The following is a 13,430-nucleotide window of genomic DNA, read 5'->3' as shown; positions in this document are numbered from 1 at the left end:
AAACCAGAAAATCCTTTTTTTTCTGTAGATAATTGGATGTTTTTTTTAATACTAAGTCTTGTTATTGAATTTTGAATTTATAAAATATAGGAGTTACAAAGTTACAATAAAATGAGAATCAAAAGAAAAAAGGGTTCTACATTATGTGTAATATAGGGTCAGTCATGAAAAATGTCAACAGTAGTGACATCCAGCTTCTGTACATAACTTAAAAAGGGATTCAAAGTAGCATAAAATTCTTGTGAGTAGCCCCTTGCAGAAAAGCAACATTTCTCTAGACCAAATAGTGTAAAAGTCATTGATCTACGTCTCAAAAGTTGGAGAGAATTCCTCCTTCCATGTAAGTAGTCACCTGGCAAGTCCCAAAGGCATTTTGTGCCTTTTAGTTAAGATTAATATCCTGTGGGATTACACCAAATATTCAGATCAGAGAGTTTTATAGGCACTTGTAGGACATTTAACAAGGCTCTGGAGATGTACTCATTTTGATAGGAAAGTGTATCATCTCTAACTGACAGACTTGTTAATGAAGTCCGCCTGTCTGCTTCTGTTTCTGGCGAAAAACAAGCCAGATTTATAAAGCACCCTTAGTCACTCATTTTGTCATTCACTGTGTGGTGTTGCATGAGAACAGTTGGTAAAGCCTTCGTGTTGTTCCCTCTGAGCAGAAGGAGGAGAAGGCGATGATGGCGAAGATGCAGCGGACGAGAGCCAACTCCAATGAGGGGTTGATGCCGCGCTGGGTCCCTGACAGGACCTTTTCCAGGACCAAGGACTCCAAAGTCTTCAGACAAATGGTGAGAATGGACATCAAAATGCTGGTGCAGGGTCAAAGAGCCATGCTGCAGCATGTCTGTGATAGTCACAATTCTGTCTTGTCTCTTTCCTTTTCAGGGGATCGATGAGTCCTCCAGTAAAGACAAGTGAGTAGACACTCGAGATGTACTGCTTAGCTGAATTCTGTTAACCCGGTTGGGTTTTGCTAAGCCTGCTTCTGATGTTTTTGCAGCCGGGGTGTTCAGGAGGCCATGAACCCGGAGGATGAGGTGGATGAATTTCTGGGACGAGCCATTGACGCTCGCAGTATCGATCAGCTTAGAAAAGATCACGTCAAAAAGTTCCTACTCACCTTCCAGACCTCCAGCCTGGAGAAAAAGGTGCAAACTAAGATCCCACCCTGACAATGACCTGATGTTTGACCATCATTCACACATAGAAAACGTGCTGCTCAAACCTAATTTCTTCATCTTCTGTTTCTTTATTGCTGCAGTACTCCAAGAAGGTGGATGACCGTTTTGGGGGCTATGTAGCCTGCACTCTGCTAGTATTCTGCTTCATATCTTTCATACAGATTGTTATCTTTCCACAGTGAGTACCTCACATCACACAGCCTCACAATGCTATACTACAAATTTGTCAATATTACTACCCACTGATACTTAATCTCAAAATTCAAACTGCTTTTGTGTGGACTTTAAATTTTTGCTATGATTTAGTAAAAAGGGTAGTTGTTAAGAGGTTAATGGTGCTTTCTTACCTGAAGTTGATTTACACATAACAGGACTGTTAAAGATACACCTCTATACTCTTATGGATCAGCAAAGACATTTACCAATTTCAGATCAATTTGAGAATATTATGTTTGATTTATTTTAATTTAACGGGCATTACTCATGAACTTCAGCCATGGCTAGAATCTTCACATCTTTGATCAGCTGTTTCTTGCTGAAATGCACCATGAGAGCTGCTGTTCTGCTCTTTCTTGTACTGAACCAAAGAACAGAAAAAAACTACTATGCATGAGTCATTTGTTATTATAGAAAAAAAATGAATAGAGCTTCTACTTTAGGAGCCATTTTCAACAAAAGTAGCTTGTGCTGATTTGTGACTCATAAATGATACAAACTTTTTAAAATTGGTTTTCCTTTTAAACCACAAATAAATCCACTAAATAAATGCGGCATTTGCTTCCCAGCTTAAATAAACAAGCAGAGAAACACACTACTGTTTCCTTTAATTAAACTCCAAATGTTAATTTAATTTAAAAATGGTGTTTTTGTGTTCTTCCCTGCAGCACCCCAGTAATGCTGGGAATCTACATCAGTATCTTCATCATACTCGCCAACATCCTCTTCATCTGTGCCATATACTCTTGCATCAAGGTACTGAAGCTCATCTGAATGCAATGGCAAAAATTTGGCATGTGTTTTTGTGCATTCACTGAATTCTAAATATGTAAATCATTTTGCATTTGCAGCTCTTTCCAGCTGCGATGCAGACTGTTTCCAAGAAGATTGTCCAGTCTCGCACCAACAGCACCCTGGTTGGAGTGTTCTCTATCATCCTCGTCTTCATCTCTGCCTTTGTTAATATGGTAGGATCAACATTGTTTACTTCCTGACAGATTTTTGTCCAGTATCTAAACAAGCGCTGAAGTGAATTCATCCTGTGGCTGCAGTTTGCCTGCGACACCAATAGCTTGATGGAATGCGTCGCTGAGAAGCTGAACACCTCTGCAGCCCTGGTGACGCCTTGTCTGATCCGCAGCTTGAATGTGTCTATTGAAGGGGGTCTTGAGATCTGTCCAAGCCAAGGTCCTTCCTGTCCCTTTCCTGAGGTGAATTCATTTGTTTTTCACCACTTTGCTGCATTTTCCCTCTGCAACTGGGAGGAAAATGTCACATTTGCATTTGTATTTTTCTGCGTTCTATTGTTGCTGATGCTTCTTGCTGCTGTCTCCTGTTTGTGCCAGTATTTCAGCTACAGTGTGCTGCTGACGCTGCTGGCCTGCTCCGTGTTCCTGCAGATCAGCAGCATAGGGAAGCTGGCCCTCATGCTGCTTATCCAGCTCACCTTCCTGCTGCTGGTGGAGTGGCCACAAGTAGCACTATTTGACAACGCAGACCTCTTTGTCACCTCCAATGCCATGTAAGTGCAATGCCGTGAAGAGACCCAGACATTTGCACTGATGGCACAAGGCTGCATTGAAAAACCCTCATTACTATTGGACATTTTTCCTTTACTTCAGATATTAAAAAATCTTTTCAGATGTTTAAAACTTGCCATCAGATCACTGGATTTTAGTCACATTTACTTATTATTTAATAACATACACATAATCTAGATGACAAAACATTTAAACTTATTCCTTATTTATTATTTAAAAAAATCTAATTCTAACACCAGTGAGCTATCTGACATAATTTTTTTCAGTTATGTTGACATTGACATTGGTTTTTCTATTAAAAGGCTTCGTCAAGATCAAGACAAAAATAAATAGGAGAAGACAACTGATGCTATGCTGGACTCAGTGTAAAATATTTTGTGTGATTAGAATTTTTTTTAATGCTATTTATGTCTCTTTTCAGTGATTTAAATGAAACTACGTCTCAGTGGTAAGTTGTGTTGTTTCATCTAAAATGGAATTGATCATTTTCAGGCATTTTAACTCAGTAGAAACAGGAATGGTTTTAGCTTCTATTTGAATTTATATAGCCTTTTTATTTTAAAGTTTTCACAAAGATAGATATGACTAAGGTCAAAGTATGTTAATTGTATCTAGAAATTTCATTGTACAATTAACACCTTTTAGCCACATTAGCTCATCCAGACCTGATGCAACATGTGTGTGTTTTTACATGCAAAACAATTTTAAAAGATTTTTTATAAACATACAAAACAAGACAACATAAAACAACATGATACAACACACAATAAAATCTGTTTTTTAACTCCAACATAAATAATATTTCATCTGTTTAATTCTATGGAGGCTGGCTGAAGTGTGTAATATAAAAAAAATAAACTTTTTCTATTCTATGTCTGAGCAGCCAGACACTTTCCCTGCTTGAGGTTTGTTGTCAGGTCTATGTAGCACAACCATTTAACATGAGAAAACTTGCTTTTGCTCTTTTAAACTATTGTTTTTGTTTCCCTGTGGTTTCACAGAATCTGAAAGTTAATCAGTTTTTATTTATGTCAGTTAACATTAACATTAAAACAGCTAATTAATTCTCCATAAGACATACAACTTAGAGATTTTTTACTTATACAGATGGCAAAATTGTGGCAAAAGATAGCATATTTCTGAATGAGTGGTTTTAATGTTGATGGTGTTTATTGATGCTAAACATGAAACGGAGGCTATAGCCAGTCTGTATTTAATGTTTGATCTTAAAGTCAAGTAATAATGTGGAATTTTTGTATTTTAATACTGTAATAACAGCTGTAATAACTGTCGATTATTAGCTTAATTTGTACTGACAGAAATTATTTCTTCTGTTTGTATATTTAGGTCCAGTTTCAATGAAACTATAAACCAGTGGTAAGATCTGTCTCTGTGTTACTTAAGGTTTTAATGTCTTTTAAATGCAATTATTTTTCTAGCACAATCACTATTTCTGAAAATCTTAAAAAACAAGAAAACAACAACAAAAAAACAGCATCTTAGTAGTCTTCTTTTTTTAGAATTTTTCATTTTCATTTACTTGGCTTCTTTTTTTCTTTATTCATTTAAACCTCACCAAAAATGTTCTTCAGTAAAGGGATAAATAAACCATCATTCTATAATTTAGGCCTGTGTTTGATCTTTTTGCAGCCCATTTGTTGTGACCAAAGTGTCCCTGCGGGTCATGACTCCTGTAATCCTGACAGTTTTTGTCCTGGCACTGTACCTGCATGCTCAGCAGGTTGAATCTACTGCACGCCTCGACTTCCTGTGGAAATTACAGGTAAAGACATTTGTATCCACTAGGGGGCAGCGTCTAACTATAATCACCTCAGATACATTCTCCTCTTTATGCTAAAAGTAAACGGTATGCCAGAGCTGCCTCACAGTAACATGTATCCCTTGCACATGACATGACAACATTAATAAATTCTAAATGAATATTTCTAATAAAGGATCTTTACTTCCAGGCCACAGAGGAGAAGGAGGAGATGGAAGAACTACAAGCCTATAATCGTCGCCTCCTCCATAACATCCTACCCAAGGATGTAGCTGCTCACTTCTTGGCTCGTGAGCGGCGCAACGACGAGCTGTATTACCAGTCCTGTGAGTGCGTGGCTGTCATGTTCGCCTCCATCAGCAATTTCTCTGAGTTCTACGTAGAGCTGGAGGCCAACAACGAGGGAGTGGAGTGTCTACGGCTGCTCAACGAGATCATTGCTGATTTCGATGAGGTAAACTTTGCCCTTTCTAAGCCTTTATTCAGAGTTGATCATCATTCTGATTAAAAAAAAAATTTTTAAACTGCAAATTGTTTAAATGCAACTCAACTCAGCTATTTCTTCCCCTTTCAGATTATCAGTGAAGAGAAGTACAGGCAGCTAGAGAAGATCAAGACCATTGGTTCCACTTACATGGCAGCCTCGGGTCTCAATGATTCTACGTACGACAAAGAGGGTCGCACACATATTACTGCACTGGCAGACTATGCCATGAGACTGAGAGAGCAGATGAAGTACATCAACGAGCATTCCTTCAACAACTTCCAAATGAAGATAGGTAAGGCAAACCCTTTTCTCCAGTAAATTGAGAGAAGCATGAGTGACCCGTAGCATTGCAGCTTTTGCAATGTTTTTATTTGTGTGTTTTAACAGGTCTGAACATCGGGCCGGTGGTAGCAGGGGTTATTGGGGCACGGAAACCCCAGTATGATATTTGGGGAAACACTGTCAATGTGGCCAGTCGCATGGACAGCACAGGTGTACCTGACTGCATACAGGTAGGCTACAGAGGGGTTTTTAAGGACATCAGAAAGTGTTTATATGGACTGGCTGCTGCAGAAATACGGTCACATCTACACGATGAGTTTTAGTTTAGTATCATCATTTCTGAGGCCTTTTTTTTCTGTGTTTGGGAGGATACAAACACAACAGACAAAAGGTTTCTCATCCCAACTTTACTTGCAATGCCTCAATATTATCCCACACTCAACCAGCCAACCTATTTGGAACATTACTTAGAAACAAAGCAAATATGAAGCTGCAGAGGACAGTAATTCAGATATATATATAATATCAAGCAGAGACCAGAAATGACCAAAATGGGCTAAAATATTTAGGAATCAGTCAGAAAATAGAAGCTCAAACTTGGGACTTACAAAGGAGTGTTAAATGATTCTGTGACGGATAATCCATACTGTAATTACATGGTAGCGCTAATTAGCTTCACCTAATTAAAAGTTCTTAATATTTCCACCATGCTCCAGAATTGGGTTCCTCTGTTGATGTGGGTAAGCGGCAATAAAAAAATATGTCATATTTTTGTAGTTACAGTGATTCTCCACACCCTAATCAGGCTCAAAATACAAATAGATTCAGAAAACTTAGTGTGATTTTTGCTATTATTAGCAGCTTGTAAAAGCCTAGAATAAAAGATTGTTTCAGTCTCTGTGTTGCAGCACAACCTGTAAACACAAAAATGAGAAATCGTCATCACACAGAAGACGCAAGTTAGTAATTGCTGCTTCCTCTAAGTTAAAGCAGTTTTTTAAGCAAAGAATTTGGGAGGATTTTCATGTCCTGAAGGTAACACCTTCCTCTCCAGCTGCTAAATGTTCCCCTTTTTATTTAGCTACACTAAAGTTCCACCTCAAAAGGATGCAGTACGACACAAATCCACCATGCTATTGGAGGTGTAAATAATGTTCTTTTAAAGTGCACAGAATACAAAGTTAAGCCTCTAAATGTTTCAACCTCCAGTTAAATCCCGTATAGTCATCTTTTGAGCTGTTTTAACTGAAAACAGCCTTATGCTGCTAGCAGTAGAAATCTTTGAGGCATAGTCTTAGCAATTAGTAAAAACCATAAATCTTAAAAACTCATTAGACCTGAAGAGAACTGCAACTGGTTATTAACCGTGTTCATTTCAGCCATGTTAACCCTTCAGTTTTCAATATTTATCTGGTATCATGTTGATCTTTCTCCCAGGTGACCACAGATCTCTACCAGGTGCTTGCAAACAAAGGATACGTGCTGGAGTGTCGCGGTGTTGTTAAGGTCAAAGGAAAAGGGGAAATGACAACCTACTTCCTGAACGATGGGCCGCCCAACAGTTAGCAGCCTTGATAGCAGCAGATTCTGGGATGATCCCTACTGCAAGGACACGGCACCACTGACCGAGGACTCACGGCGCGAGCAAACAGCTAAAAACTTCAGTCGCCATCACTTGAATCCCAAGCAAAGAGAAAAAAAAAAGAACTTTTAAGACTTCAAAAGTAAAGTGATCTTGATAGGAGGAAAAAGTTCTTGTTTGACAGCCATTTTGGCCCACATACATGTTGAAGGACACGTGTTTTTCTCATGTCTAGCCTCTCTCTCAGGCTTCTTGAAAGATGCAAAGTCTGTTTATTTAAACAAACGCCTTTTAGCCTGTGTCAAAAGAAGATTAACGCTGTACATAAGGCTACTTTTTATTTTACTTTGCATTCTTTTCAGTAATTTTTATTTCACATGAATTCTGAACAGGTACTCATGGTTTGTTTCTGCATTAATTATTTATTTCAATCTCAATGTTTTGTGCTAAAGGTCCTTTATTAAAACATGTGAACACATACGTGCACAAATATCCAGTTTATTACACGTTTATAAGTGTGTATGTACATGCATATTTGTGTGTGTATGACTATATGTATAAACTGAGGAGGAATATATTGACCAAAGACTAAAGTATAAACTAAAAGCAAGGCAGGACATGTTGATGTGTTCTCGCTAAAGTCAGCAATGATCACCACTTCTGGTTTTTTGGGCAGAAGGCTTGAGCCCTCTGTTCTTTTGCCCAACGGCTGGTTGGAGGCTGCTCCTTTGTTTTCATAGAATATGTAGAATTTATTTATTTTGTCTGTCATTTAGGCAGCAGAGAGCAGATTTTTAATTCTAAATAATAATTATTACCCTCAATCACTTAAAGAGATTAAATTATATACAACTAAAGACGACCAAGGATGTTAAAAGTTTATTCTTGAGATCTTTATTTATTTATTTTTTCCAAGCAGTGGAAGAGAATCAAGCTACGGTAGGATTAGGATTTTCCTCATCCTCATTTCAGATTGTTACCGCTGTAACCGCATACTGTCATTGACTGCTCCTTCCCTTTCAAAGAGGTACTTTTTTGTTGCTGAAGGAAATGAATGAAAATACATCAGCAAATCTGTTCCAGAGCCTCCAGGCGGGGGAAAACCTCAGATTTCATTGCAGTGGCATCACACAGCCTGATTCTTCTATGAAGAAGAAATAGATGAAGGAAAGAAATATCTATTGATTTTGACTAAATACTGTGCTTTGTAATCCTGAAGGGGCATAACTATTTTCACTGTGAGGTTTTTATGATACAACAAAACTGCTTTCTTGCCAAACATAACTGCTTTGAAGCATGTCCGACTGTGGTATCTTGTTTTCATTTTTGTTTGTTTCAGCGTAGGGTATTTTGTATCGATTCTGTATCCATCATTTGTATATTCTTAATGTTGTTATTATTATGATGATTCTGGTTAATTATTATGCTTAATATGATGATTCCATTCCGATGAAAAGGATCAAAGACCAGCACGCTTTCTTGTAAAATGCCAGTTGTGAAGATCAAGCTTACTGGTACCAACGGATCAACTGCAGTCATTGAGTTCTGCTGTTCAGTCCTGCTATACAAGACAGTATTTGGGCCTGCGATAGGTATGACCATGTTCAAGTCTTACTTAAAATGATGTGGGGTCATGTAAGCAAAGCAGAAAACACACACAAATGTTTTGCTGTGTTTTTATTTGGCTACTGCAGCAGTTTCAATCTTGGTCAGGCTGTTGAGGTCTCCTCTTACTTCCAGACATTAAACCTTTACGTGGTAACAGACACCATCCCTCTGTGAAAAGGACAAAGCAGAATAAGCAGGCCTACACATTTTTTTTTTCTCGAATTATGCCCCATTCATTCAGTCTTTTAACAACAATTGGAAGAACTAGTTTGATTGCCTTAAGTTAACAGTCAGAATAACTTACCCTGCCTGGACTGCTGATGCTTGGACACAGAGAAAGGACTCGTTCACAGCAATTTTCGGTTAACTTTCTAATCATTGCAATGATCTTGATTTCTCCAGCACAGCTCTTTGTAATTTGGAGAAATCAGCACTGAGTGTGCTCCTCTCACACTCTCACCACTGGCAGCCAACAGTTGATCGCGTTTGTACCAAAGCCAGCTCACGCAGCCTTGTGCTATTGGTCCCTTCTGTGCAATGAAATTTGGGCTCGGGCACCAGAGGACAGTAATGTAACTGAGATCACGAACTATCACATGAACTGTGACCAATGAAGAGTGATTCATATAAGCAGAGAGTTTATAGCGTGGACATGAGTTTATAAAGATGTTCATTGTATGTATTCTATTTCTATTGGCTGTCCATAGACTTGTGTTGATTGTTAACTCTTGGGATGCTTTTCGGGGGAACAGGAGCAGGGAGGAAGGTTGTCCCCCCATACTACTGAAACAGTGTTTTGCTCAGGCCTGATGAATCCTTCCGTATTTGTTTTTTGTTTTATTTGTATTTTCCCTGAGTTGGAGGAGTTGAAAGGGGAGTGTTTTTGCTAAGTTGAAGGACAAGAAGAGTTGAGGACTATGACAAAGAGAAAAATTTCCCCATGAAGAGAAAAATAAAAAAAAAATAAAATCAATGGCTCGTCTGTGTGTACATGTATTTAAAATTATACTTAATGTACCTGAAAATAGAAAATTGCCTTTTTTCCCTTTTAAACAAAGGTATATCCTGAATTGCGTAGAAACTGCATAAAGTTATCTCTCAGGAATTGATATTAAAATATATCACTGACCTTATGAACAAAAAGAAATAAGTAGATGAAAATAGAAACAACATGCTTTACATGAAGAGGGAGGAAAAATAATATTGTGACCATAGATGTGGGAGGATACAGTAAATTTAATGCCCATCTTAATGACAGTGGAAACAGCAGGGGCAATCAGAAGGAATAAAACAAACTATTGTGCCATTAAAAGAAACTACTTGAGGGCGCTACTTGAAAATTTCAGCTCTGAAAAATAAGTGATCTAGTACTTCAAACTATACGATCTTAAAGATAACAAAGGATTTATCATGGCCTATGAGTGGCATCTAATAGAAAAGACTCTTTGCTGCTCTAACACAAAATTACGAGATTACACGTTTAACCAGAAGACAACAACATGCAAGTCTTTGGCTCAGATGAGGTGAACCTCAGTTCCTTCAGAGAAGCACAGATCTGGCAGTGTTACAGTATGACATGTTTTCAGTTTAGAGTGTTCCATGAAAACCTTTGGATTGACTAAAATACTGGCTGACATGTTGGTTCCCAGTCTATGGAAACTGGGCTGATAAGTATTCATAGCACAAACTCCCAAATGTTTCTTTGTCTTTTATCTTGAAAACGCTAAATTATATCTGAAAATTACATCTCATCAGAACAGAAAGTGGACTCCACATTATGAGATCTAACTGAACTGCACCTTTTATCAAAGTAGATTTTGGGATATTTTACATTTTTGAAGAGTCTGGATCAGTGTTAAAAAAAAAGCCTGAAAATGATCAGATCTCCTTTGACGGTGATGGTTGAAGAGGCCGTAGGGGCGGATTGGCTGTCACGTTTTCGTCAGCCTGCCCCAGGGCAGCTGCAGCTACACATGTAGATTACCATCACCAGGTATGAGTGACGAGTGAATGTATAATGGATACACAATGTGAAGTGCTTTGGGTGCCTTGAAAAGCGCTATATAAATCTAATCCATTATTATTATTAATATTATTATCTTTGTCACATAAAAGTACAATTGATTAATGAGATCTAATGAAATGTGTCCAAGAACAACATTTATTTCTTTCTGCTGCAAGTTGAAATGTTTCTTATAGTTTAAGGTTTCTTAATTTCCACTGCTTTTTAATTCAGCTAAGCCTAGTTCACACGGAAATTTTAAGCTTGATTTTCACCCAGCCAAATGTAGGAGGCTGCAGATGAATCATCCAGATCTAGTTCCCTCTTTTTAATGTACTGTAATTTCAACATTTTTTACACAGAAAAAACAAAAACAAAAACCAAAAAAAGGAAACACTGATTTGTTCAGCAAAGTCTTGAGGTTTCTACGGTGCAAAACTTGTGACAGCTAGTTATGTTTGTTCTCTTTTTTTTCCACAAAATGAAGGTTTTAGGGAAAGTTTTAGTGTGTTTTAGCCTTACATAGACAAAGTTCTGTACTTTCATCATCATGGTGATGACAAAGACACACACAACTCCCAGAGCTGGCTGAGAAAACACACACAGACATAGAAATACATGACTATATCAAACAGTTGATCTGGTTTTTGCATCATTGATTGAAACTCTGAAACAATTTAGACCTCAGTAACACAGCATGTGAGACAACATGTACAAACATGGACAATATGGCACACAAACATTCAAGCACAAACACATATCCAGATCCCTGATGCAACTACTTCAATATATTTGGAAGTATTAAAGCCGTTCAAACATCAAAATACTCAACTTTTTGAGGCAGTGTTTCCCAATTCTGGTCCTCAGAACCTGTCACGAAGACCGAGGTCGTGAGGACGCAAATGGAGGCTTTAAGAGGCAGACCGGTGCAAGTGAAAGGGTTTAATAAAGATAAACTACACAACACAAAAACTCTAAAGGCAAAAACATGGACAAGGCATGACATGGACTAACAGAAAACAAGAAACAAAGAATGAACTGGCAAGAGAGGAACTGAAACCAGTGGCTTAAATATGCTGACGAATAATGAGACACAGGTGAGGTGAATGAACAAACCAGACCAGGTAAACTAATGAGCAGAAACCAAAAAACACAGAACATGACCCCAAATACAAGAAACTAAGATCTAAATACAAGAAATCAAGATCAAACCAAAAACATGACAAAAGCCAAACACAAGAAACAAGGATATAAATCGTGAACTGTGACAGAACCCCCTGCTCTCTGTGTTTTAGATGTTTTAAACACACCTGAATGAAATGAATGACTTGGTAACTGGGTCACAAAGACTTTGAAGAGGTAGAGCATTGATCTGAATCTGGTGTGTTGGAATAGGAAGATGTCTAAAAGATGCGGGGCACTGGGTCCTGGTCCAGGATTAAGAAACATTGCTTTAAGAAAATTTCTTCTGACATTCAACATCTTTATATCAACTAAAATATTAAAACATTTTCAGTTTTCTTCAATTAAGTTATAACATGGATTTCAATGGACATAATGTTCAAATACTCCTCAGTAAAGCCTAACCCCAAACTCGATCTAGAGCAGGGATCACCAACTGCAGACCTCTTAGGCCAGGTTTTTGCAGGTTTTCCATGGTGCAACTTACCTATTTCAAATGTTTTTCCAACAGCTTGGTGTCAAATTATGCAGAAGCCTCTTATTTGTCCATTAATTTGGGCCATGGGTGTGCAGCAGGGAAACATTTAAAACCTGCAGGACAGTGGCCCAAAAGATCTGGAGCTGGTGATCCTTGATCTAGAGACACCATTCAAACTTCAGAATATTCACAAAGCATTGACTGCTCAGCTGATATTGTTTTTGTTGTTGTTTTTCTTTTGTATTTTCATAGTTTCAGAAAAAATAACACTGAAAAACTGAATACAGACTACAGAATTCTTATAAGAACTTTGAGTAGAACATTCATCTAACACAAGTCAGCTATTCAAATGATTCTTTAATATTTCAAGTTTTCAGCAAATTCAGTCAAAATCCTTCAGTTTACAGGATTTAGCTGGATTTCTTAGTCTGTTTTTACTTTTACATAGTACTTTTTTTTTTTAGGTTGAGCTTGTTTTTCAACTGTACAAGAATGAACTGGTACAAGGTAATAAAGGAGCATCCTGGTAAGTAGTAACTCACTTTTTCTCAGTTCTGACGCCAGTCTATTTAAACTTTAGAGACTGAGTTTGGAAATAAGTAAAAAAAAAAAAAAAAAAAAAATGAAAAAGCAGGATTTCAAATGTTGTAACTAAAAAATGTAATTTTTTTTCTAAGAACATATACTCATTGTGGCAGCAGTTTTAAAATGTCTCTCTCTAAAGGTGCAATAGAGTCATTTTAAATATACCTGCATATTAATGTAATTTCCTACAGTGGATCAAAAAGGTTAATTCTGTCTTCTTTTTCAAAACATTAACAGTTTCTCCTTTCAGGCAAAACAAATATTCCACCTTAACTTTGAAAGAAGAAACTGTGACTATGCTCCCTGCAGTGTGTTGTTGATTCACCTTTAATCTTTATCATCGCATCATCATACACAAGGAGAAAAACTAGTTTGAAGCAAGTTGAAAGAACTGAAACCAAAAGAAAGATAGGATTCAATATCATGTGACCTGGCAGGCTAACCACAACTCTAGTCTGAGTCACATGTTTTCAACCAGTTTGGGCAGTCATTCGTCT

General features: G+C 37.6%; 1 protein-coding gene across 3 annotated transcripts in view; it reads left to right on the top strand.

Moving 5' to 3' along the window:
• LOC121651708 (adenylate cyclase type 6-like) overlaps positions 1–9,659 on the top strand; it is a 40,150-nt gene extending 30,491 nt beyond the window's left edge. For all 3 annotated transcript variants that reach the window (XM_042004089.1, XM_042004088.1, XM_042004090.1), the window contains 15 exons: positions 669–797; positions 895–923; positions 1,010–1,157; positions 1,271–1,368; positions 2,075–2,162; positions 2,258–2,374; positions 2,459–2,617; positions 2,753–2,928; positions 3,369–3,395; positions 4,295–4,324; positions 4,598–4,730; positions 4,918–5,181; positions 5,302–5,506; positions 5,602–5,726; positions 6,934–9,659. In XM_042004089.1, the coding sequence (XP_041860023.1) occupies positions 669–797; positions 895–923; positions 1,010–1,157; positions 1,271–1,368; positions 2,075–2,162; positions 2,258–2,374; positions 2,459–2,617; positions 2,753–2,928; positions 3,369–3,395; positions 4,295–4,324; positions 4,598–4,730; positions 4,918–5,181; positions 5,302–5,506; positions 5,602–5,726; positions 6,934–7,062 (1,857 nt within the window). In that variant the 3' untranslated portion in view covers positions 7,063–9,659. The remainder of the gene's footprint in view (positions 1–668; positions 798–894; positions 924–1,009; positions 1,158–1,270; positions 1,369–2,074; positions 2,163–2,257; positions 2,375–2,458; positions 2,618–2,752; positions 2,929–3,368; positions 3,396–4,294; positions 4,325–4,597; positions 4,731–4,917; positions 5,182–5,301; positions 5,507–5,601; positions 5,727–6,933) is intronic.
• Positions 9,660–13,430: the final 3,771 nt, after the last annotated feature.

Source organism: Melanotaenia boesemani, chromosome 13 (genome assembly GCF_017639745.1).
Source record: "Melanotaenia boesemani isolate fMelBoe1 chromosome 13, fMelBoe1.pri, whole genome shotgun sequence".
Lineage (NCBI taxonomy): Eukaryota > Metazoa > Chordata > Actinopteri > Atheriniformes > Melanotaeniidae > Melanotaenia > Melanotaenia boesemani.
This window is presented reverse-complemented; position numbering and strand designations above follow the sequence as displayed.